The sequence below is a fragment of the Orcinus orca genome, chromosome 19 (assembly GCF_937001465.1).
Source record: "Orcinus orca chromosome 19, mOrcOrc1.1, whole genome shotgun sequence".
NCBI classification, from domain to species: Eukaryota; Metazoa; Chordata; class Mammalia; order Artiodactyla; family Delphinidae; genus Orcinus; species Orcinus orca.
The window spans coordinates 19,414,937-19,442,306 of NC_064577.1; the positions used below are offsets into that span (position 1 = coordinate 19,414,937).

A 27,370-nucleotide genomic window follows, 5' to 3' on the forward strand; every position below is an offset into this window, starting at 1 on the left:
TAAGCTATATTATAAAACTGTAGTAATCAGAACAGTCTGGTTCTGGCATAAAAACAGACAAATAGACCCATGGAACAGAACTGAGAGCCCAGAAACAAACCCAAGCATGTACAGTCAACTAATATTTGACAAGGGATCCGAGAATACTCAATGAGAAAAGACAGTCTCTCTAATAAATGGTGCTGGGAGAATTGGAAATTCACATGTAAAAGAATGAAACTAGACCCCTATCTTACACCACTTACAAAAATTAACTTGAAATGAATTAAAGACTTTAATGTAAGACCTGAAACTATGAAAAACTCCTAGAAGTAAAATAGTAAAAAAAGCTCCTTGACATGGGTCTTGGCAATGATTTTTTGGATATGACACCTAAAGCACAAGCAATAAAATAAAAAAACAAGTGGAACTATATCAAACTAAAAGATTTCTGCATATCAAAGGAAAAAATCAACAAACTGAAAAGACAACCTACAGAATGAGAAAATATTTGCAAACCTGTATCTGATAAGGGGTTAATATCCAAAAAATAAATAAATAAATAAAGAACTCATACAACTCAATAGCAAAATAAATAAATAAAAGTTAAAACTCTGATTTAAAAATGGGCAAAAGGCCTGAATAGACATTTTTCAAAAAATGATATATGAATAGCCAACAGGTACATGAAAAGATGCTCAACATCACTAGTTGTTAGGGAAATGCAAATCAAAACAACAATGAGATATCGCAAAATGAGAATTTCAAAACATTGCTGAAAGGAATTAAAGACCTAAATAAAATGGAAACACACCCCATGTTCATGGATTGGAAGATTTAATATTGTTAAAATGGCAATACTCCAAGTAGTTCATTCTTTTGGATGTTATATTCTTTGGGGGGGGCAATACTTGATATACATCATACATTTATTAGTGAATATCCCTCTGAAATCAGCTACAATATTAAAAAAAAATGATTGCACTATTTGGTCAAGCAGAACCAGGAACTTTCATTAAAAAAAAGTACAGGACTTCCCTGGCAGCACAATGGTTAAGAATCTGCCTGCCAATGCAGGGGACAGAGGTTCATTCCCTGGTCCGGGAAGATCCCACAGGCTGCGGAGCAACTAAGCCCATGTGCCACAACTACTGAGCCTGTGCTCTACAGCCTGCGAGCCACAACTACTGAAGCCCGCGCACCTAGAGCCCATGCTCCGCAAGAGAAGCCACTGCAACGAGAAGCCCGCACCACGACGAAGAGTAGCTCTTGCTCACCGCAACTAGAGAAAAGCCCGTGTGCAGCAACGAAGACCCAACGCAGCCAAAAAGAAAATATAAATTTATTTTTTAAAAGTAAAAATCTGTTAAAAATTTCAATTAGTATACACATATATATAACATACTAGTTATGTTACATGCTACAAACCAAGGTGAATCCAATGGAATGGAAAAAAACATACATTTTCTTTTTGAAAAATATTTATTTATTTGGCTGCACCAGGTCTCAGCTGCAGCATGCAGGATCTAGTTCCCTGACCAGGGATGGAACTCGGGCCCCCTGCATTGGGAGCACAGAGTCTTAATCACTGGACCACCAGGGAAGTCCCTCAAAGTATTTTCTAATTCACCTTCTGATTTCTTCTTTTATCCCACTGGTTTTTAAAAACTGTTTTCTAATTTCCATGCATTTGTGAATTTTCCTGATTTCTTTCTGTTACTGATTTCTATGTCATTACATTGTGGTCAGAGAAGACACTTCGTATGATTTCAATCATTTTAAATTTATTGAGAACTTATTTTGTGGTTTATCATGTGGTCTATCCTGGAGAATGTTCTATGTGCACTTGAGAAGAATGTGTATTTTGCTCTTGTTGGGTGTATTTTGCTTTTGTTCTGTACATGTCCATTAAGTCGAATTGGTTTATACTCTTGTTCAAATCCTCTGTTTCCCTATTGTTCATTTATCTAGTTCTATCCATTATCTTCAGGGGGCGCTTAAGTCTCCAACTATTATTATTGAATTGCCTATTGTCCCTTCAATTCTGTCAGTTTTTCCTTCACATTTATTGGGGGGCTCTGTCGTTAGATGCATATATAATTTTTATATCGTCTTAATGAACTCTTTTATAATCATATAATGTCCTTCCCTGTCTCTTGCAGGAATTTTTGTGTTAAAGTCTACTTTTTCTGATATTTGTATAGCCACCCCAATTCTCTTTTGGTTACTCTTGTTTTTTAAAATATTTATTTTTCCTTATTTTTTTGGCTGCGTTGGGTCCTAGTTGTGGCACGTGGGATCTTTCGTTACAGCGCACAGGTTCTTCTTTGCAGCGCGCGGGCTTCTCTCTAGTTGTGGCGCACGGGCTCCAGAGCACGCAGATTCCCTAGTTGAGGTGCACAGGCTCAGTAGTTGTGGCAGGCAGACTTAGTTGCCCTGTGGCATGCAGGATCTTAGTTCCCTGACCAGGGACAGAACCTGCATCCCTTGCATTGGAAGGCGGATTCTTTACCACTGGACCACCAGGGAAGTCCCTCTTTCGGTTACTCTTTGTATCAAATATCTTTCCATCTTTCCACTTTCAACCTTATTTGTGTCTCTGGAGACAATTCTTTTGCACACAGCATAGAGTTGGATCATTTTTTTTAATTTTTTTAACATTGTGTAAGTTTTGTTTGTTTGGCCACACTGCATGGCTTGTGGGATCTTAGTCCCCTGACCAGGGATCGAACCTGGGCCCTAGCAGTGAAAGCACCGAGTCCTAACCACTGGATCCCCAGAGAACTCCCAGTTGGATCTTTTTTTTTTTTTTTTTTTTTTTGCAGTACGCGGGCCTCTCACTGTTGTGGCCTCTCCCATTGCAGAGCACAGGCTCCGACGTGCAGGCTCAGTGGCCATGGCTCACGGGCCTAGCCGCTCCGCGGCATGTGGGATCTTCCCGGACCGGGGCACGAACCCGTGTCCCCTGCATTGGCAGGCGGACTCCCAACCACTGCGCCACCAGGGAAGCCCCTGGATCATTTTTTAAAAATCCATCCTGCCAATGTCTGCCTTTTGATTGGAAAGTTCTATTCATTGTCATTAATGTAATTACTGATAAGGAAACACTTCTGCCAGTTTGCTATTTGTTTTCTACATGTCGTATCTTTTTTAGTCCTCAATTCCTCCACTACTCCCTTTTTGGTGTTGCATAGATATTTTCTAGTCTACCATTTTGGTCCCCTTCTTTCTTTTACTATGTATTTTTTACTTATTTTCTTAGTGGTTGCCCTGGGGATTACAATCAATATCCTAATACGATGGTTAGTTTTACTCGTCAGCTTGGCTAGGCTATGGTACCCAGTTTTTTGTCAAACCAGTCTAGGTTTTTTTTTTTTTAAAGACTTTATTTTTTTAGAGCAGTTTTAAGTTCACAGCAATACTGAGCAGTAGGTACAGGGATTTCCCACATGGCCCCAGCCCCCAACATGCACAATTTCTCCATTATCAGCAACCCCACCAGAGTGGTACATTTGTCACAATTGGTGAACATACATGGACACATCACCACCACCCGAAGTCCACAGTTTACATCAGGGTTTACTCTTGGTGTTGTACATTCTGTGGGTTTAGACATATGTATAATGACATATATCCAGCATTATAGTATCATACAGAGTATTTTTCACTGCCACAAAAATCTTCTGTGCTCTCTCTAGTCCTCCCTCCATCCCCCCACCAACCCCTGGCAACCACTGATCTTTTAGTCTCCATAAAGACTGTCATATAGTTGGCGTCGTATAGTATTATAGCTTTTTTCAGATTGTCTAATAAGATTCATTTTAGTTTCCGCCACATCGTTTCATGGATAACTCATTTCTTTTTGCTGCTTGAATAATATTCCACTGTCTGGAAGTACCACAGTTTATTTATCCACTCACTTACTGAAGGACATTTTGATTGCGTCCAAATTTTGGCAATTATGAATAAAACTGCTATAAAATTCCATGTGCAGGTTTTTATGTGGACATGTTTTTGACTACTTTGGGTAAATACCAAGGAGCATGACTGCTGGATAACATGGTGAAAGTGTGTTTAGTTTCCTGCCAAAGTGGTTATTTTGCATTCCCACTAGCAATGACGGAGTTCCTGTTGCTCCACGGCCTTGTCAGCATTTGGTGGTGTCAGTGTTCCAGATTTTGGTCACTCTAATAAGTGTGTAGTGTATCTCATTGTTTTAATTTTTAGTTCCTTGAAGACATACAATAGAAAGCATCTTTTCATATGCTTATTTGCCATCTGTATATTTTCTTTGGTGGTCTTCAGCCCAATTTTTAATCGGGTTATTGTTTTCTTATTATTGAGATTTAACTGTTCTTTTTACCAGTCTTTTATCAGTTAAGTGTTTTCCAAAGATTTTTCTGCCTGTGGCATGTCTTTTACTCTCTTAACAGTGCATTTCACAGAGCAAAAGTTTTTAATTTTAGTTAATTCCAGTTTATCAATTATTCCTTTCATGGACCATCCCTTTGGTGTCATATCTAAAAAGTCACTGCCATACCAAGGTCATCTAGGTTTTCTTCTAGGAGTTTTATGTTTTTGACTTTTACACTTAAGTCTACATTCATTTTTTTTTCCATGTAAATATCCAGCTATTCAAGTACTACTTGTTGAAAAGATGATTTTTGGTCCACTATGTTGCCTTTGCTCCTTTGTCAAAGACTGGTTGACTATATATATGTGGGTCTATTTCTGGGTGCTCTGTTCAATCGGTCTATACGCTTTAGTTTTAGAGTTGTCTTGAAGTGGGGTAGTGTGAATACTCCAACCTTGCTCTTCTCCTTCAATACTGTATTGGTGATCCTGAGGCTTTTATCTCTCCATGTAAACTTTAGGATCAGTTTGTCAAAATCCACAAAATAACTTGGTGGGATTTTGATTGGGATTCCATTGAATCTTTTTATTTATTTACTTTTGGCTGCACTGGGTCTTTGTTGCTGCGTACAGGCTTTCTCTAGTTGTGGTGAGCGGGGGCTACTCTTCGTTGCAGTGCGTGGGCTTCTCATTGTGGTGGCTTCTCTCTGTTGCAGAGCATGGGCTCTAGGTGCATGGGCTTCAGTAGTTGTAGCTCGTGGGCTCTAGAGCACAGGCTCAGTAAGTGTGGCGCATGGGCTTAGGTGCTCTGTGGCATGTGGGATCTTCCTAGACCAGGGCTCGAACCCGTGTCCCCTGTACTGGCAGTTGGATTCTTAACCACCGCACCACCAGGGAAGTCCCTGGGATTGCACTCAATCTTTAGATCAAGTTCGAAAGAACTAACATCTTGACAATTAGTCTTCCTCTCCATGAACATGGACTCTCTCTCATTTAGTTCTTTTTCATCAGTTTTGCAGTTTTCCTTATACAGATCTTATACATATTGTTAGATTTATACCTAAGTATGTCATATCTGTGGTGCTAATGTATATGGCATTGTACCTTTATTTTCAAATTCCACTTATTCATTGCTGGTATATAGAAAACCAATTGACTTTGTATCCTGCAATCTAACTATAATCACTTATTAGCTCCGAGTTGGGGTGGAGGCATTGTTACTCTTTCAGATTTTCTACATTGATGATCATATTATCTGAGAACAAAGCAGTTTTATGTCTTCCTTCCCAATTGTGTACCTTTTAAATCTTTCTCTTATTGCATTAGCTTGGCTTTCCAGTACAATGTTGAAAAAGAGTGATGAGAGGAGACATCCTTGCCTTATTTCTGATCTTAGTGGGAAAGCTTCTCGTTTCTCACCACTAAGTATGATGTTCACTGTAGTTTGTTTGAAGATATTCTTTAAAAAGATGAGGAGATGCCCTCTCTACTCCTATGTCACTCAGTTTTTATCATGAATGGATGTTGGATTTTGTCAGATGATTTTTCTGCATCAATTGATATAATCATGTAATTTTTCTTTTTTTAGTCTGTTGATGTGATGGATTACACGAGTTTTCAAATGTTGAGACAGCCTTGCATATCTGGGATAAACCCACTTGGTTATGCATAATTCTTTTTATACACTGTTGGAATTGTTCTGCTAATATTTTGTTGAGGATCTCTGCACCTATGTTCTTGAGATACTGGACTTTGCTTCATCTTTCTTACAATGTCTCTGTTTTTTGTAGTAGGGTAATGCTGGCCTCAGCATGAGTTAGGCACTGTTCCTTCTTCAACTGGAGGAGGAGGAGCTTGCAACAGTGGGGGAGGTGAGGTAACAATGGCTACCAGCCTCTTTGCACTTCTGTGATCAGAAGCCGATATCAGCTATCAGAGCACAGATTCCTGCTATCTGGAGGACGGGGCCTTTTTGCCTATCCTGGCTCCCACAAGCTGGTGCAGACTACTCCAGAAGCATGTGCAGAGCTGCCTGCCACAGGGGTGGGAGTGGGGGCCGGGTAGCTCCAACTGTACTAAGAGCTGGTTTTGACCAAAATTAGCTATAATCTACTGTGCAACACTTCCCCTGGAAATTGCAAACCTTCAATAGACTCCAGAATTCCAAAATCATCAGATGTATTTGCCACTGCAACTGTCTAGGTGGAGAGACAGATTCCTGGTGCTTCCTACTCCACCATCTTCCTCAAATCCTCTCTGTCTGGTTCATTTTTATTATTTCTCTCTCCTTATTGATGTTCTCCATTTGGTGAGACATAATCCCCATGATTTCCTTTAGCTCTTGAGCATGTTTGAAAGAGTTGACTTAAAGTCTCTGTCTAGTAGGTCTAAAGTCTGGGCTTCCTCAAGGAAGATGCCGTGTATGGGCCCAACCTTCCTGTTTCTCTACATGCCTCGGAATTTTTTCTTGTTGTTGAAAACTGGTATTTTAAATATTATAATGTGAAAGTCTGGAAATCAGATTCTCCTCCCTCCACAGGGTTTGTCTGCATAGTGGCTTTTCAAAACTGATTTTGTAAAGTCTGTATTCTTTGTTGTTTGTGGCAACTGAAATCTCTGGACAGTCAGCTAGTGAGTCATCACACACTTCCGTAAAACCCTGAAACCAAGCAAAAAAAAAAAAAAAGAGAGAGAGAGAGAACAACTCTCCCAGTCTGTAGATGGGCTGTGTGTCCTGGGGCATGCCTTCAACCCTGCCTTGGCCCTCACTTCTTGCTTACACAGAACCTCAGGGCAGCCACACGTGCAAGCTTAAAGGCTTTCTCAGGTCTTTTCTGAGCATGCACTCAGAAAGCAAAGGTTTAAGGTCTTTTGGAAGAAAAAGTAATCTTAATTCTTTCCTGCATGAATTGGAGGGGACTGCCATTACATGACCTTAGTGGCATAACTCATGGGACCCCAGTGTCTCCCAGCCTGATAAACTCTAAGGTAGAGTTCTGAACTCTGACAGACAATACTAGGTGCTTGACACTGACAAGGGTCACATCGCTTGCCCTCTGTAACCCCCTCCCCGCCAGCATCTCATTTTCCAGAGCATGCAGTGCTGCATTTTGTTTAAACAAGGAGCAGAACAAAGATGCCACGCCAAGGAGCCACACCAAGATGCACATGGCAGCTCACGCCAACTCCTGACCTGCCCCAGTGGCTCACAGCTGGTGTTCCAATTCCTCTCCTGCTGCAGTCAAGTGACTACGCGTTGAGAACGTGCAGGGTCCTGGACAAACAGAACAGGGAACATTACATCCCGAAGAGACTACTGTATCACCCCAAAGCTGCAGAAATCTCAACAAGCTGATGAACATTCCAACATCCACAGCATGTATATTCAGCTCTCATTTTATTTTAGTTATAAAACAATTGCCAAAACACAAAGTTAAAAAAACACACACACACACACACACAGATACAGTTTTTATTCCTTCTTTTGTTGCAGAAAATAAATAACGGTCACATATTCCATATGCGTGTCTATAACAGCATTTCTAAAAATGTAATTTACTGGACTTAACAGCATAACCTTTTTGGCTTTTCACCTGCATTATCATACAGTATATCATTTTATTTTATTAACTTTTTAAAGCACCTGGGCTCCAGCAACTTTGGGAAAAGGTTGTTTGTGAGCTTAAAATCTTTTTTCCAAGTTATTTTTTCAACAGGTAAACTGAACACAACCAGGTCTTAACTTATTTAAGAGGAGAATATAGTTTTTCTTTTATAAAAATTGCCCCCATAAACTCACAAACACCCAAATGGAATTAAAAAGTTGGTCTATCTTCATAGGAATTAACAAAAGGAAGGAACAAGACACAGACGGTCCCTGTGAAATCATCAGTCAGGCACACGCCTCACAGTGCTTATTCTTACTATTCCAGTTTGGCCCTTGAGAGTTTTAAGAAAGGAAAGCTGTTCAGTCATCTAAACCTATGTTTCTGAAAAGGTAGGACATGGACTCCCCATTGTGAATCCGACGGATGGCTTCTGAAAGGATCATGCTTATATCCACAGTTTTAATTTTGGGGCACTGGAGCTTCTGGATTTCGTGTGGAACTGTATTGGTAACCACCACCTGCAAATCAAGAGCAAAACAAGAGATCATAAAACCAAGTAGCCTCCTGGCTCGACCTGAAAATCAGATACATTCTCACATCTCTGAAGTGGGTCTACTGTGCCTTCAGCAATGTTTTCAGTCAATGTGAATGCTACCTGTACCTTAGGTTAAGGTTTGAAAACCTTACACCCACTATGACAGCTACAGGCAAAAAGACAGATAACAGCAAGAGCTGGCAAGGACATGGAGAAACTGGAACCCTCATTCACTGCTGGTGGGAATGCAAACTGGTTCGGCTGCATTGGAAAACAGTCTGGAGGTTCCTCAAAAGGTTAAACATAGAGTTACTGTGTGACCCAGCAATTCTCCTCCTAGGTAGACACCCAAGAGAAACGAAAACATCTCCATTTGAAAACATGTACATGAGTGCTCATGACAGCATTATTCACAACAGTCAGAGTGGAAACAACCCAAACTATGAACAGAGAGCAAAAAAATTACAGGCATGCAGTGAAATACTACATGGCAATAAAAAGGATGAAGTACTGACACCTGCTACAACATGGATGAACTTTCAAAAACCATTATGCTAAGTGAAAGAGGCCAGAGATCAAAGGCCACATATTATATGATTCCATTTATATAACATGGCCAGATTAGATAAACCTACTGCAGAGACAGAAAGCAGATTAGTGGTTGCCTAAAGCTGAGTGGATTGAGAAGAAATGGGGTGTGACTGATTATGGGTACGGAGTTTCTTTGTGGGGGGCATGAAAATGTTCTAAAAGTGATTGTCGTAACGGCTGCACAATTCTGTGAATATACTAAAAACTACTGAAGTATACACTTTAAATGGGTGAATCATATGGCATGTGAATTACAGACATCCCCCACAGCCCCCATCTGAGGTTTCACTTTCCACAGTTTCAGTTACCCACGGTCAACCTCACTCTGAAAACACTAAATGGAAAATTGCAGAAATAAATAATTTATACGTTTAAAATTGTGCGCTGTTCTTAGTAGTGTGACGAACTCTTGGGCCGTCTCACTCCGTCTGGGATGTGAATCGGCCCTTTGTCCAGCAGATCCTGCCCGTCAGTCACTCAGCAGCCATCTCGGGTATCAGACCACACTGCTTATGTCCAAGTGATCCTTATTTTACTTAATTTTACAAAAGTAGTGAGGCTGGCAATTCAGATATACTAAAGAGAAGCTGTGAAGTGCTTCCTTTAAGCGAAAAGGCAAAAGTTCTCGACTTAAGGAAGGAAAACTGGGTGCTGAGATTGCTAAGATCTATGGTATGAATGAATCGTCCATCCGTAAACTTGTGAAGAAGGAAACAGAAATTCATGTCACATATCAAATTGTAAAAGTTGCAGACACAGTATGTGAAAGTGCTTAGTTAAGATGAAAAAGGCATTAAATTTGCACAAGAAGGTATATTGCCATAATTGTTCTATTTTATTATTAGTTATTACTGTTAATTTCTTACTGTGCTTAATTAATAAGTTAAACTTTATCATAGATATGTATGTACAGGAAAAAACAGACTATACATAGGGTTTAGTACTATCCGTGCACGGTTTCAGGCATCCACTGGGGGGTCTTGGAAGGTATACCCTGTGGATAAGGGGGGACTACTGTATGTCAATAAAGCTGTTATTTTAAAAAGATTTGATGAAAATCAAAAAAGGGGAAACATGCATTTTTCAACAGCTACAAATGGAAAAAAAATACTCAGCCTTCTTAAAAAGACAGATGGGAATATTTTTAAAGTTATTATTTATAATACATACTCCCTACTTCCAAAATAAGCCTCAAGACAGCTTATAATAAAAAACGTACATATACCATGAGATTGTTGAAACAGACGGATGATCAGGAATCATTCAGAACCAGCAGCAGGGCCATGAAAACCTAGCCCATCGTAATTACTGTGTGACTCCTTTCCTTTTTTTTTTTTTTTTTAGCGGTACGCGGGCCCCTCACTGTTGTGGCCTCTCCCATTGCAGAGCACAGGCTCCCGACGCACAGGCTCAGCGGCCATGGCTCATGGGCCTAGCCGCTCCGTGGCACGTGGGATCCTCCCGGACCGGGGCACGAACCCACGTTCCCTGCATCGGCAGGCGGACTCTCAACCACTGTGCCACCAGGGAAACCCGTGACTCCTTTTCTGTTTGATCTTCCTGGTAACTAAGGCAAACGTGGGAACATGAAGGGTCATGTAAGTCTCATGACCTGTAAAAGAACAGCTCCCAAAGGAAAAACACCTACCCACTGGTATCAAACACAGAATTTTCTGCCCCATCCACACAGCATCAGTGTGAAGGGCGACCCCAGGCAGGGCTGCACCTGCTCTGAGCACAATGCCTCGGGGACGGTGCCCCCAGGAGGGACTGTACCATCTGGTCACCTTGGAGGGTCAGTTTTCTCACTAGATAACCACCCTCAGTCGGGAATGAATTTTCCAAATGTATTCTAACCACTTTAAAAAATAACAGCTTTTTGGTGATATAATTCACATACGATACAATTTGCCCATTGAAAGCATACAATTTAATGACGTTCAGGATACTCAGAGTTGTGATTAGTATCTCCCCCCAAAGAAACGCTGTACCCGCTTCGGCCACTCCTCATTTCACCCTTCCTCAAACCCCCCTGGCAACCACCAATCTACTGACTTTATAGAGGCCTATTCTGGACGTTTCATTTAACTACCTTTAATTAAAAAAACAGAAAGAAAAACACTTCAAATCTTGATTTATCAACTCCAGGCCCTGCTTACTGGCTCCTCTTCTGAGAGACAGGGCAATCAGCCTCTCTCCTCCTCTCCCACCTCCCACCCTGTCGATCCTGCTGTTACTTTTACAGGGTTCGTAGCTTTATTATCTACTGGGCAACTGTGCTTCGTCTACAGGCCTATATGGAACCCCGCTTATCCATCAGTTACCGACCCGGCTCCCCAGTATGGGTATCAGTGACAGAGCCCCCCTGCTGGCCTAGGATGTGCGACCTCCACGTCCGGGGCTTCATGCGTCCTCTCCAAAGTCCACTCTGTTCCGAGGGCCTGGATGCAGCAGCCCCCCACACGCTCTTGCTAACCTGCCCACACACAGCACCCGCGAGAACCCTGCCTAGCGCCACGCGGACAGACCAGTGAGCACCGCCGTGGGCCTGAAGTCTTCCCGCTTTATGTGTGTTTCGTGCAGCGGAGAAAGGAGGCCGGATCGAGCTAAGCCGTGCGAGCCTGGCTTTCTCTCTGTGCTAAAGCATCCTGAACCCATCAGAGATGATGAGCATGGGCCAGGCTCAGGGAGAGTGACTGCTCAAGAGGAAAAGTGTGGGCCTCAGAAAAGTTAAAGGAGTCCGACTAGTTTAAGATTCAATACCCAGGAATATACAGGAGACAGCATTTCTGCTTCTTAAAAGATAATAAAAACGTGATTCACACAATCAACCCCCGCAGCTAGCTGGCCCCTGGAATGAGGGGTGGACAAAGGAGGGCGAGGAAACCTGGCTGGCCTCACTTCAGCCACTCTGGGAGCTGCAGGCAGTTTAGGAAGGTGGCCCTGTGTGCCCTCCTCTCCCGACGTCATGCCACGGGCGTCTGTACCAGGAAGAGAGCTGGGCTTTAGCATCGGGTAAACTAGGGTCTGAACCCTACGAGCTTGGGCTCGTAGCTGCCTGACCTTAAGAAGTCACTGAACTTTTCTGGTGCACAATTTCTCACTCTCCCTGCAGGGCTGTGCTGGAGCTCAGGGACGGCATGTGCCCAGCATCAGGCGGTTCCGTCAGGGCCAAGGGCTCCACTTACGAGAGTCACTAAAACTATCACCCACTGCCACGGGCAGAACACAGAGGCTGCAGGCAGTGACACGCAAACAGAACTACCACTCTGAACTACAGAGCAGCTCACTCTCCACCTGCTCCCGTGACCACAGGTCGGGATGGGCACGGGCACCAGGCAGCTGTGCCCACACTCAGCCCGGCTCTGTTACCTCATCGATGGCAGATTCCTCGATCAGTCGAGGGGCGTCGGAGGATAACAAGCCGTGAGTCGCCATCACGAAGATCTTATACGCACCCCTTTCCTTCAGGGTCTCTGCTGCAGCGAGGAAGCTGTCCACATCATCAATAATGTCGTCCTGGCATTACAGATTCAGCAAAAGACATGAACACTTTTGTAAAGGTGGGTCTAGACCACGGGGAAAAAGGCTGGACTAATTCTACTGTGACACACCTGCTGTCCACGTTGACGTGTCCAGACAGCGAGGTCACCGGGCTCCCGCTGCATTCCCTCCGGGCCTCCCACAGTGCAGCACAGGCGCCCTGGGCCTATAGTTCTCTATCCCTACCGTCTAGAGCTACACCCCACCAGGCAGGTGCTCCAGAAATACTCACCCTAGACCTTTTTAATGCATAGTAAAGCACCTGTTAGAAGATGCTTTTGACTCTAGGTGGTTCTTTCCTCTTTTCTTGCTACTTTTCCTTATTTTCTAAATTTTCTGCACTGGGTGGATGGGAAATGTGTTTTTTCCATATATTTTTATAATGGGAAAAATAATAATAATTATTATTTTAACAAAATACTCAGTCCAGTGGTTTCTAATCTCGCAGACTCCCCGTATGAGATAATAGAAAATATATACATTGGTCTCTTCTAAAGCCCGTTTTACATGTTTTAGCGGTAAGAGCACTAGAGGAACCTCTTGTCCTGATGAGATGACTCCGGGCGAGCTCCTGGATGGGCACTGGCCACCAGAAAGACCAGGGAAGCTTGGAATTTGCAGCACCCGCACGGCCGGCCCCAACTGCTCCACAGAGGGGAGGGGGCTGGAAATGGGGTTAATGATCCATCAGGCCTCCAGGAAGAAGCCCCCATAACATCCCAGCAGCACGGGGTTCGGGGAGCAAACCAGGTGGGTGAACATTCCACACCGAGTGGGTGATGCACCCCAACTCCACGGGGACCCTTCCCAGCCCTGCCCCGTGCCTCTCTCTCTCCATCTGGCTGCTCATCTGTGTCCTTTATCACATCCTTTAATGACCTGGTGAACCTAAGTGTCTCTCTGAGTTCTGTGAGCTGCTCTAGCAAATGCTCCAGTCCAGGGGGGTCCTGGGAGCCTTGGATTTGTAGGCAAGCCGGACAGAAGCTGTGGGTCACCTGGCGAGTCTCAGTTTTTGGACCAAAGCAGACATTCAGCACAAGGCGCCCGTGAGACCTACCTGGCACCGTCCCCAGCACGACTGGCAAGCCAGCCAGCAAAGCACCAGCGGCAAGCGCGACAGAGTGACAGGAAGAGAGGCCTGCGTACCACAATGACGGCGGTCCTTCCTCCCACGTCACCGACCACTGTGATCGGGGGCTTCTCCTTGGGGATGAGCACTGCCCAGGACAAAACACGCACACGTTTCTCGGTTAAGAGCCCAGCCGAGGCCTTAGCAAGTCACTGTCTCATGACAGAGGCCCAAGAGACCAGCAACAGCAGGGAGTTTCCCCCACCCGATAAAGGGCAACTACGGAAAAATCACTGCTAACGTCATATGGGATGAAAGACCTTTCCCCTAAGATCAGGGACAGGACAAGGATGCCCACTTTCACCACTGCTATTCAACAGAGCACCGCACGTGCTAGCCAGGGCAGTCAGGCAAGAAAAAGAAATAAAAGGCATCCAGATTGGACAGGAAGACTTAGTACCGTTAAGACGGCAATGCTCCCCGAGTGATCTAGAGACTCAATGCACCCCGTCAGAATCCCAGCCTCTTTTTTTGCAGAAATAAACTGACCCTAAAGTGCAAAGGACCCCAAAGAGCAAAAACAATGCGAGGGACTCACTGCCCTCGGGAGCGTTCTGCTGCCACCTTTTCCCCATGTCTTCCCTCCAGGGAGCTTCGGTGGTCAGGGTGGCGTCCTTCCTGGCCACCCATGGCCACACACAAAGCCCAGCCCCTGCCCCTGCCATCCTGTCCCCAGTTGAACCCATGCCTGAATGCCTTCAACGTCCACCTCAGCTAACCGGGATCCACAAGGCCCAGCTGCAGTCTCGCTCCTTCATGGCCATCCCAGGACCATATCTCCTTCTCGGAGGTTTTTTGTTTATAAACGAGCAAACTCCTAGGCAACGTGAGAACCCGAAGGGGTCCAGAGTACACCACAGCGGCATGAAAAGTATTTTAAGCTGAAGGCATTTGAATTCCTGAAGTCCCTTATCTGCCTAAAAGCAGAGCTCCCCAAAGGAACTCAAAAGAACTCAGTTGTCCTAAACCCCCTCCCAGCAACAACCGCAGGAAGACTGGCTCTCATCACCCAGACCAGAAGTCGGCACCACTCCTACACAGACACTGTCACACACCGTCCTGTCTCCCATCCATCCTCCCTACGAGCCACTGTCCCTCCCATCAGCGCCCTTCCTCCGCTCCCCTTCCCCTATGAAGACCATATACAAGCCCCGAATTGCAACCTCCTCTTAAAATCTTATCTTTTCTCTTCTTGATCTGTCTTCTGTCAGTTTTATTTGCAACCTCCTGAGCACTGAAGCTACAGAGGGTAGAGGAAAAGTCTTTTCTCCCCAGCAGACTCAAACAAAAGCAGTATTTTTTTTTAACTGAAAAGATGTTATTAAAGCTTGAGGGAAGTTTCTTAAAAACAAAAACAAATTCATGCATAACTCTACCACCCAGTCACAACCACGTTCATCCTTCATATTCCCTCCTCGCCCTGGCAAAAGACAGGCCTACACTCTTGTATTCTGCCTTATTCACATACATTCCATATATTTTTCTCTTGTTTCCAGAGTCTTAATTATTTCAAAGGGCTGCATAATGAATTGTGCTGATATGACATTCTTCACCAAGCCCCGCCCTCCAGTGAACCATTCAGACTTTTCCAATATTTTGCGTTAGAAATAACACTACAGTGAATAACTTGTGCACCAAAAGCTTTCTGCTTGTGTTAAACTTTACTTTACTCTAGGACATGTTAGTGAATGAACAAGTGAAATCCCTGATGTGCCACAGATGCGTCTAAACTGAGCATGTGCATAGGTCTTGGTATGACCAGACAGACTGCTTCTAAGAGGCCACCAGAAGTGCACTTGCCACAGCCAAGCCACGAAAGGTATCAGTTTTTGCCAATTTAAAAAACAAAAAGAGAAGTAGCACTTCACATTCGAAAAAAAAATTAAGTCAGCCTTAAAATCAAAGAGGAAAGCGACACGGGGGCAGCACACTTACTGGGGATCTCGAGGCTGGGGTGGATGGCGGCGGCGCTCCTGACCATGGGCGGGGAATGCCGCCCGTCCACCAGGTCGGACTCGGCGTCCTGCGCTTCTCCGTGAATCACCGCGATGCCCAGTCGCAGGCGCTCAGCAAAAGACTGTGCCCTGGAGGAGAGCAGGAGACCCGTTCACAATCACGCAAAGCTGGTTTCTGATAACATCTATGGAGAAACATCATGGGAACTTTAAAAAGGTAGTTTCCAAAAGGGTTAATGAGAAAGGAGAATTAATAATCTTAGACTCTCAGGATCCAAGACAAAGTGTGGAGACCCCACATGACCACACATCCCCCTGGCAGCTGGGCCTAGTGTGCACTCGGCCAGCGAGCGAGCCCGTGTAAGTTATAATTTGGTTCACCTCCTCTAAGCCTCCGTTTCCTCACTTGGAATTGGTAATTAATTCTACCTATCTACCTAGTTAACAGTGAGAACCAACCACACGATACAAAGTGCACTAACTACTCAACAGAGTATGAAGCATCAAGGTTTTGTCGTGTAACTGAGATACGAGACACTGTACACACCTAAACCACATGACTTCATAAGCTCAGATGTATTTCTATATCCGTACAACTGTCAGCACAACCAAGTCACTGAAAGTATCTACCCCTGCCAAACGTCACCTGTGCCCCTCTGCAATTTCTCCTTCCAGCATCAGCTACCAGTGAGCTGCTTTCTATCACCATGGTTTTACGTTTTCTAGAATGTCGTAAGTGGAATCGGAGTCTGTAGTCCTTAATTTTGTCTTACTTTGTTCACTCGGCGTAACAGTTTGGAGATTCACCCACATTCATCAAGAGAGCATCCCTTACATCGCTGAGTAACAGTCCATGGTGTGGGTCTATCACTATTTGTCCATTTACTTGTGGATGGACTTTTTTTTTTTTTTAAAGATTTATTGTTTACTTATTTATTTCATTTATTTTTTGGCTGCATCGAGTCTTAGTTGCAGAATGCGGGATCTTCACTGAGGCACGTAAGATCTTTCTTTGCAGGGCATGGGCTTCTCTCTAGTAGTGGCGTGTGGGTTTTCTTTCTCTAGTTGTGGTGCACGGGCTCCAGAGGGCGTGAGCTCTGTAGTTTGCGGCACGTGGGCTCTCTCATTGAGCTCAGCAGTTGTAGCACATGGGCTTAGTTGCCCCACGGCATGTGGGATCTTAGTTCCCTGACCGGGGCTCGAATCTGTGTCCCCTGCATTGGCAGGCGTATTCTTAACCACTGCGTCACCAGGGAAATTCCTGGATAGACTTCTGAGTTGTGTCCAGTCATGAGTTGTTACAAAACCGTGTGAACACTCACGTACAAATCCGTCTGGACTCATGTTTCCTTTTCCCTTGGTGTGACTGGATCACACATTACCGTTTCCCCAAGTGGCTGTCACACGCCCACAAGCCGTGTGTGAGCACTCGGCTTTTCCACGCCCTCGCCAGCATGGGCCGCTGTCAGCCCTTTCAATGTACCCATCCCAGCGGTATGCCGTGGGTCGCTGTGGTTTCAGTTTGCATTGAACCCTCATGACAAATGGCGCTTATCTGCCACCTATATATATGCTTTGGTAAAGGGTCTGTTTCTCTTTTGCCAATTTTTTAGTTGGGTTGTTAGTTCTCTTAGTAAGTCTGGAGAATTCTTTATATATTCTGAATTTACGTCCTTCATCAGACGTATGCTTCACAAATGTTCTCCCCCGATCTGAGCTTTCGCCTGTTATTCTCTTAATGATGTCTTCTGAAGAGCAGTTTTAATTTTCATGACATCCAATTTAACAATTTTTTCCTATCAGTTGGGCTTTTAGTGTCATATTTAAGAAATCTTTACCTAAACCAAGGTCACAAAGACTTTTTTTCCTCTGTTTTCCTCTAGAAGTTTTATACTTTCAGGCTTTACATTTAGGTATATGATTCATTTGAAGTTGATTTTTAAAAATGATGTGAGATATGGCTCAAAATTCATTATTTTGCACACAAACATCTGATTATTCCAACACTTTTCATTTGTTAAAAAGACTAGCCTTTCCCCATTAAATTGCCTATGCACATCTGCTGAAAATCAGTCTTCCAGATACCTGTGGGTCTATTTTTGGACTCTATTCTGTTCCACTGACCTATTTTTTATCTTTATTCCAATACCACACAATCACGATTGCTTTAGCTTTATAATAGGTCTTGAATTCAGGTAGTGTTAGATCTCCAAACTTTGTTCTCCTTTTTCAAAGTTTTTTTTTTTCTTCGGGGGGGGGCATTATTCTAGTTTCGTTGCATGTCCATATGAATTTTGGAATCAGCTTGTCAAATTCTATAAAAAAAAGGCCTGCTGACATTTTGATCGGGATGGTGTCAATTCTACAGACCAATGTAGGGAGGAGATACGCTATCTTAACAATATTGAGTCTTTCAAGCCACAGACACAGTATATTTCTCCATTCATTTAGGTCTTTAATTTCTCTAGGCAATGTTTTATATTTTTCAGTGCGCAAGTCTTGAACACCTTAGGTTTATCCCTAAGTGTTTCACTTAGTTTGATGCTATTTGGGTTTTTTTTTTTTTGCTGTACGCGGACCTCTCACTGTTGTGGCCTCTCCCGTTGCGGAGCACAGGCTCCGGACGCGCAGGCTCAGCAGCCATGGCTCACGGGCCCAGCCGCTCCGCGGCATGTGGGATCTTCCCAGATCGGGGCACGAACCCGTGTCCCCTGCATCGGCAGGCAGACTCTCAACCACTGTGCCACCAGGGAAGCCCTAGAATTTTTATACCTAGGTTCATGAGGAATATTGATCTGTTTTTCTTTTCTTGTAATGTCTGTGTCTGGCTTTGCTATCAGGGTAATGAATGCCTCATAAAGTGAGCTGGGAAGTACTAGTTCTTCAACTTTCTGGAAGAGTTTATGTACAGTTAGCATTATTTCCCCCTTAAATGTTTGGTAGAATTCACCATTGAGGTCTTACTCATTTTTCCATCTTCAGCACCTAGTGCACAAAAAAATGCTCAAGTGCTTGAAGATCCAACAAGTTCTCCCAACCTTGGTTTTCAAACATCAAAAATTCAAAACAAGTTCCTTACAGCCCACAAGAACAGCTAAAAAGGAACAAAAACAAGGGCTGTGGTCATAAATTAGGGATTTAACAGAACCCCATCATCAGGACTACCTGCACTAGACACAGCCAAGGCATTGCAATGCCACAGGGAGGCACTTAAAGGCACGACTGTGCTCCCTGGTGGAACAGAATCTCCCCTGTGCCAGGTTTCCTGTCTGCACTCCACGACCAAGGAGAGTTTTGTCACAGTGCTTGCAATCAGTTCAAGAAATTTAAATGGATGCTACATCCATTGCAAATTACTTTCTTACGAAGTTACACTTTCCTCCCTCAGTAGAAGATGTCATTACACAGCACATGCAGTTAAGTCTTCTGTGGTTTTGAGAAAATCTCAAATGCACATAAAGAAACATCTACTGGTCTGGCCCTTCCTACAATGAATCTAACTTATATTTCCAAAGAAAAGACAACAGACTTCACAGGAGCAGAGCTGTACTGCATAACCTGATCCAGAAAAGTGTATCTTTGTGTGTGTGTGTGAATATTTTTACTTAAGGAAAAGAGGGAGAGCCTCAGGGGGAGAATATTTTTAATAAAAATTGCTAAAGATCCTAAGAGTTAAGATGTAGTATTTGCATAACTTTAAATTCACCCTTTAAAAAAATTCAAAACAGTTTTTAAAGAAGTCCTCAGAAAAAGATATGTTCAGACAAAGACCACGGCAGAGCCTTCACTGGCTTCTGCCCCACGCTAACCTCACAGCACCACAGAGATTAAGTGCTCCTTCAAATCCAAGACTGGCTTCACAAACAAGATTACTGTCAAAAGTCCTGAGCTCTCAGTTATCCTCTAAGGAAGTCTTTTCCCATCAGGAATTCGTAGAGGTTTGCCAATTCCTAGAATAATGCTGTTTCAACACTACTAACCTACTATAACACTACTAACTATAAACCACAATACTTTCAAGATAAATAAAAGCATTACCTGCACAATGATGTTAGTTTCTGATACTTCATAGAACAGTAACGTAACTTGGGTTCCCACCTGATTCCAAAAAAGGAATCAGGATGGTTCCGGTAGGTCATACTGCTTTAGACACTGACGGCCACAGAGGAATTCCAAAGCAACTCAGTCTCGCTTCTGATTGTACTATGATGAGGGTAAATGTACATCATGGGTCAGAACAAAACACAGGATCTCAGACTTTTTTTTTTCTATTCCCTCAATTATTCTAGGAAAACAATTCCAAACAACTTGCTCACTAAAGCAAGTTCTGTTTGTTAAAGCAACGTTATGTTCTCAGATGACCTCTTTTACTCAAGACAACGGCTCATTGCCAAAGGGCTGCACAACCACAGCTCTGCCCTCAACTCCACCGACATCTGCAGAACTGCAGGGCTCACCGTGCTGCTCAATCTGTGAAGTCTCTCCCGCCTTCTTCGGCGCACGCCGCTCTGTAAGATAAGCAGTGCAGGCGTCACCCCCCACTCTGCCGACGAGGAAATGGAGGCCTGCAGAGAGCCTGGACCGTGGTTCTCAGCTCTCTCACAAAGACTGGGTAGGCACCAGCTGGAAGCCGGCGTCTCTTGACTCCTAGTTTAACTATCTTCCTGCTGCCTTAGGGTGTCTCTTAAATGAACTGTAACAGTTTTCTAAGGTGAGGCGCCAAATAAAAGACTTGGAGAAGGAAGCCGGAAACAATCAGATCAAAACCAGCGTGTTGCTGAGCTGGAAATGCCATCTCAAGCCCTAACTCTGGATGAGTATGCAAATCAGGACGTCAAAATGAGAGGAAATCACAGCACAGCGCTGTGGGAGATGCCACGGCAGGTGCTACCGACCAAGAGCGCTCAGCACACCTTCGATGCGGAGTGCAAAAGCCATAACTACACTATTTTATACCCTCATCCCCTTTGGAGCAACCATCTCCGTCCTAAAACATTTATTGAATGCAGTGTAACCTATGTGGACTCCATTACAGAAGGCGGGAAAAAGAGGCTCGACCCTTCATCCCAAACTACTGGCCAAACAGCACACGGGGTGATCTGCGAGCCCCAGAGGGGAGAAGCGGGTTGTACTGCTCCCCCCTTAGAAAACGGCTGGCACAGCACACACGTACCGAGTGAGACGGACTGAATGGGCAAGCCAACCTCAAGCCTATTCGGCCCACGCCCAAATCCCAGAATCACTGGTGGGGAAGACACTCTAAGAAGTCATTAGCTGGGACTTCCCTGGTGGCGCAGTGGTTAAGAATCTGCCTGCCAGTGCAGGGGACACGGGTTCAAGCCCTGGTCTGGGAAGATCCCACATTCTGCGGAGCAACTAAGCCTGTACACCACAGCTACTGAGCCTGCGCTCTAGAGCCCGTGAGCCACAACTACTGAGCCCTCGCGCCTAGAGACTGCGCTCCGCCACAAGAGAAGCCACTGCAATGAGAAGCCCGCGCACTGTAACAAAGAGTAGCCCCCACTTGCCGCAACCAGAGAAAGTCTGCGCACAGCAACAAAGACTCAACGCAGCCAAAAATAAAAATAAAAAATAAATTTAAAAAAAAGAAGTCATTAGTTGTGCTGCTACCTTCCTGTAAACAACACAGCAGAATCACCTTGGATCCGTTTCCTCACCTCCCTGATGTGTCTCCTCACCTGTGAGAGGGAACACGCAGTGGCGGGTCCTCTCATCTGTCTTTCTGCCTCATTACCCCAGGCTCACAGCTGTGCCCAAACAAAAGCCAGACCAAGCAAGGGGCAGCCTCACAAGCCAGGAAACTTTAAGACAAAAACTGCGCTACTCCAGCCAAACCCCACAGGCTTTTGGGGGCAAAGAGCAGTTCAGTTTGGGGTATGTTAAGTTTAGTGGTGCCTCAAAAATGGAAACATACAATTACTATATGACCCAGCAATTTCAGTCCTAGATATATATCCACGAGAAATGAAAACATGCCAACACAAACACTTGTACACAAATGTTCACAGCACTGTTATTCCTCACAGCCAAAAGGTGGGAACAACCCAAATGCCCATCAACAGATGAACGGATAAACAAAGTGTAGTACATCGCTACAATGGAATAGTATTCAGCCATAAAAAGGAATGAATTACTGATATATGCTACAATGTAGATGAACCCGAAAACATTATGCTCAGTGAAAGAAACCAGACACAAAAGGCCACATATTATATGATTCCATTTATATGAAATATCTAGAATAGGTAAATCTACACAGACAGTAAGCAGATCAGCAGCTGCAAGGGAATGGGGGAGAAGGGACCTGAGACTGGTCACTCAGTGAGTTCGGGGTGGTCTTCTGGGATGAGAGCAAGTTCTGAAACCAGAGAGAAGTGGTGGCTGTACAACACTGTGAACGCACTACCTGCCAGTGAATTACACACTTTAAAGAAGTTAAATGTATGTTATGTAATTTTCAACTTAATTTAAAAAAGCACGTGTATCAGAGAAAAGGAAATTACTAAATCAGCATTAATCCAGCCTTTGCACAAATCTCTGGAAAGGCTGTTTGAAATGTTTATGTTCCAGCATGAGTCCCGGACACTATGACTTAATCAAACGGACACTATGAGGCTCCATGACAGAGCTTCTCGAAGGAAGCCTGTGTGGGCACAGCCCTGGCTGACTGGGAGGCTGGTCCCACGAACATGGCAACTCCATGGCTTCATCACAAATGCCAACTTTATTTAATACAGTAACTGCTATTCTTACTTTGTAATGGAAAACCACTTATCATAACGCCTGTGAAGTCAAGGGCTTACGGCGTGCAAGCCGCCCTTCCTCCTTCCACATTAACAACGGTGGGCACAGGACGGAGGCACCTCCGCTCCCTCGCTCCATGGGCTCAACGATGATCCAGGGAGCAAAGGTATTCGATTGTGGGAAGCTATTTTAAAAGAGCATTTTTAAGAAAAAGCCTTCATTCCTATGTTTGATTTTGTTCTTACCCTCCCCAGTGGAGCGGCTTCTCCAGGGAACATTAGTACAGGCAGACCTCGATTTACTGCACTTCGCAGACACTGCACTTGTTACAAGTTGAAGGTCTGGGGCAGCCCTCCGTCCAGCAAGTCTATCGGCGCCATTTTTTCCAACAGCATCTGCTCACTTCATGTCTCTGTGTCACGTTTCGGTAATTCTCAAAGTATTTCAAACTTTTTCATTATTATTATATTTTTTATGGTGATCTGTGATCACTGATCTTTGATGCAAAAAGATTACAACTCACTGAAGGCTCAGGTGATGGTTAGCATTTTTTAGCAATAAAGTATTTTAAATTAAGGTATGTACAATGTTTTTTAATACATAATGCTATTGCACACTTAACAGACTACAGTATAGTGTAAACATAACTTTTATATGTGGTGGGAAACCAAAAATCCATGTGACTCACTTTACTGTGATATTGGCTTTGGCAGGGGTGTGGAACCCAACACGCTATCTCCAAGGCCTGTCTGTGTGTGAAACCTTTTCAATTCAAACACAACTTTAGGTTCTGTATCCCTGACTCATCAGTTACTCCAGGTTACATGTAACTCTCAGCACTGCCCCATTTGCACACCTTGTAGTGTTTGTAAATTTTGTAAAATGTCACCTTTTAACACATACCAATCCAGCCTCTTGGCTGGATACAATTCTGTTAATAAATTACTGAGTTCTCTGAGTAAAAGGCAGTAAACAGCCTCAAAATACATTCACTGGTATTTGAAATGGCAGATCTGCCTAAGCACTGGGCTGGGATTCCCCAGCCCTGGACAGCTTCTGGTAAGAAATGTGATGGCAGTCACAGACTGGGACTGGAAAGAAGGGAGGAAAATAAATCATCATCACTTAGCACGTGGAGTATTAAACTATCAGTACACAGGATAAAAAGTAAGAGACACAGTGGGAACCGCTGAGATCGAATCCAGAGCACCTGGGATTCGACGGGGCTGGGACCCCGGGTGTGGCTCGGAGGAGCTCCCACCTACCTCTTAGCCGAGGCTGGAGACTTGGCCACGATCACTGCATTTCTGTAATCCGGGATCTGTGACAGAGGAGAGGGTGGGGATTACTGCCATGTCTCCACAAGGCTATTCACACCAGTACCCAGTAACTGATAAAAATGAACATTCCAACAGACTCAAAAATGTCATCTGGTCACTTCAAAGTTTTCCAAAAAGACAAAAAGTTCAAAGTAAATTTCCTCTTTAGAAGATGAAGAAACGCCTACCTAGGAATAAAAAAAATTATTATCAAGGCATGACTCTCATAGACTTATTTTAAGAAAAAAGTAGGGTTAATCAGTAATTAGCTCATATCTATGTGGCAGCAAAGGTGTTTTTATGAAGTCAACAGGAAGTACTCTCATGAATCCCAGTTACATGTAATTTCACAGGGCAAGGATGACATTCATCGAATCTGAATTCAAGGCACCTGTTGAATTCCAAATAAGTGCGGTCCAAACAAATAACTACTTAATGTGTCTCTGTCACAGCATAATGAAGAAACCAATTTGTTAAAGGAATCACCCCGCCTAGCACTGCTTCATAAAGATATTAAGAGCCCTTAAGAAAATAAGCAAAATATCAGTCTACTTTGGAGTTCTTTACTTTAAACATTTGAAGTGATCTGTACTAGGATAATTACAGTTGAAGATACACCCATTACCAACTTCTGAGAGTTTAGAAGACAGAACTACTTTTTTTTTTTTGCGGTACGCAGGCCTCTCACTGTTGTGGCCTCTCCCGTTGCGGAGCACAGGCTCCGGACGCGCAGGCTCAGCGGCCATGGCTAACGGGGCCAGTCGCTCTGCGGCATGTGGGATCTTCCCAGACCAGGGCACGAACCCACGTCCCCTGCATCGGCAGGCGGACTCCCAACCACCGCGCCACCAGGGAAGCCCAGAACTACTTTTAAGCTGAGCAGTAGTTTGTTGTTTCTGATTTCATCTTGGCAATATCTTCAAATTATGTTCTTAAAATCTAATCATTTCATTAAATTATATTATTTCATTCAAATATATCCCCACTGATTTCTCACAATTATGCTGGATCAATGAATTTTAATATAAGCACTTAATAACATCTAGCACCTTGTACAATACCTAGTACATGGGAAGCACTAAAATAATCAATATTTAGTAAACAAAAAAACCAATTAGTTTGAACAAGGCTCTATGATAGATATGTCCATATGGATAAGAAATCTCTACATCTGATCCATCTATACACATAAAAAGCCTAACTTATCCAACATTATCAGGGAGTAAGGTAGCAAAAAGTATTTTCATTTAGGCGTTTTCCTTATTTTTGCTGGAAGTCTTTCTAAACTGCTTTATGCACTTCTTTGCCTCATCAAACATCACCAAACAGCACCAAACCCAGCCAAGAGAAAAAATAACAAATGAAGAAACAGTTAATAGAGCAAAGAAAAAGAAACTTTAAAAGAAAGGACTCTTTAATAAAAACAGGTCTATTTTCTCCTCAGGAGTCAAAACAGGAAATCATACGCATAAAGAAAGAACAAGTTGTTATGAAAATGAACCAAAAAGAAATCTAGACGGTGGAAGTTATTATGGTGCAAATAAGAAACTCAGCTGGCTTGAAGGGCAGGAGGGACACAGCTGAAAAAAAAACCGTGGGTGAGATTAAGCCATGGAATTTTCCCACCAGGCAGCATGTAAGAATGCAAAACTTGAAAAAAAATTTAAAAAGTTAAACAATATACAGACTAGATCCAAGATTTTCAACTTCTAACAGTTCCCAAAGAAAGGAATGAAAAAACAGAAGGGATGAAATACTCAAACTATAGCAAACAAAATTCATAGAGAATGAAAGGGACCCACTGAGCATCTAGTGAGGTGAATGGAAAAAAGATCCACCTGGACACATTGTGCTGAAATTTCAAAACCACAGCAAAAAGATAAAACACTGTTTTACATGGGGAATTCTGTCCAAGTGTAAATGAATACAGCCCCTTCAGACAATTGCAATTTTTGTAATATCTATTAAAATATGAAAAATGTAGATACATTTCAATTAAGCAATTCCACTTCCTAATATAGCTCAGAAAAACACTTGCGTAAGTACTCAAAAGGGCAGGTACAAGAATTTTTAATGCAACATGACTTAAATATATTTTGAAAATAAAATATTTCACTTAAAAGAGTGAAAAATTAAAACAACCTAATATCCAAGCAAGAGGGAAATGGTTGAAAAAACTGCGGCTCATTTAAACTTGTGCTTTAAACATCTCAACAGGTAGCTATTTAAATTTAAATTAATTAAACTTAAATAAAATGAAGGATTCCATTCTCCAGTCACAGCAGGCACATTTCAAGGACTCAACAGGTACGTGTGGCTGCCATTCTGACAGCAGATAGAACATTTACACCATCATAGAATGATGATGATGTACTATGTAGCAATCATGAAGAAAGAAGTAATCCTATATAGCTGAACATGGAAAGACCTCCAGACACCAGCACAGGAAAGGAAACAAAGTTACAGAACAACACAATATATCAATGTGTTTTTTGTATTTTTTGTATTTTTTTTTTCAAAAAGCCCCCACAAATCAATTTCTGTAACTAGGTGTACAGAAATGGGAGGTAAATCAGAGGCAAAGTTCTGAGAGGATTCAGGACACTACGCAGGCTGGTAACCAGGGTGAGCCCTGCAGAGGGCCTGGGCCCAGGCTGGTGGTCCAGGGAAGCTGCTTGTTTCATCACTTCTGTCAGAATTTCCCTAACTGCCACTGTAAACATAAGTTTTCATTTTTCACATTTTCGAAGATTATTCTTATTAATCTTATCAAGTGGAGGGGAAAACACACCACATGTCATGCAAGTCTGACTTCCAAACCCTGTAGTAATTTCCTCGGAACCATTAAGGGAAAACATCACCAGGGCCACTGTGGGACCACAGAGAATCAAATTGCCTGACACCCACACTCCTTTGCTACACCCCTGCCTGTGTCCCTGGTTTTCCATTTCTTGCCAGATCTCATTTCTCTGACAGTGAGAGTGAACTGGTATAAAGACACTAAGAAGAACACAGGGGGGAATAAAGCAACTCAAGAATCAGAAACAGGATCACTTTATAAGTTCCTATTTTAAAAACTGATGGGATGGAATCTCTCGATACACCACAAAAGTACACTTGGTAGCCTCCCCTCTTCCTAATTTCCTTAAAAAACCCTGGTGCAGACCAATGATTACTAGTACTATCACTATAATACTTAGTCATTTTTTTTAAAAACAAACACTATACTGAATCAATACCCAAACCTCTTTTGGGTTATATTTTATTATGTCTACAACTTGGATGTCTTACACTCAGTGCTGCCTTACAGCCGCTGTCAGCCCAACAGCAGCCGCACTGTGTGCTTTCACTCCTTCGCGTGCATGAAGGTGGCCACGGTGTTCCTATGTCCTCCATTCACATGAATCACAGGCACTGTTGGTTCTCTCCGGGCCAGGCTTAACTGCCATTTAAAATGTCGCCAGAGGGCTTCCCTGGTGGCGCAGTGGTTGAGAGTCTGCCTGCCGATGCAGGGGACACGAGTTCGTGCCCCGGTCTGGGAAGATCCCACATGCCGCGGAGCGGCTGGGCCCGTGAGCCATGGCCGCTGAGCC

General features: G+C 43.5%; 1 protein-coding gene across 10 annotated transcripts in view; it reads right to left on the minus strand.

Annotated features, from left to right (window-relative positions):
• Positions 1–7,790: 7,790 nt before the first annotated feature.
• PRPSAP2 (phosphoribosyl pyrophosphate synthetase associated protein 2) overlaps positions 7,791–27,370 on the minus strand; it is a 38,867-nt gene continuing 19,287 nt past the window's right edge. For 8 of the 10 annotated variants that reach the window (XM_004266789.4, XM_049701998.1, XM_033422729.2 and 5 more), the window contains 5 exons: positions 23,724–23,779; positions 15,674–15,822; positions 13,756–13,826; positions 12,439–12,585; positions 7,791–8,458 (listed from right to left, as the gene is read on the minus strand). In XM_004266789.4, the coding sequence (XP_004266837.1) occupies positions 8,300–8,458; positions 12,439–12,585; positions 13,756–13,826; positions 15,674–15,822; positions 23,724–23,779 (582 nt within the window). In that variant the 3' untranslated portion in view covers positions 7,791–8,299. Of the gene's footprint in view, positions 8,459–12,438; positions 13,827–15,673; positions 15,823–23,723; positions 23,780–27,370 lie in introns of those variants that run through there. The other 2 variants (XR_004481796.2, XM_033422732.2) reach the window with 2 other exon arrangements.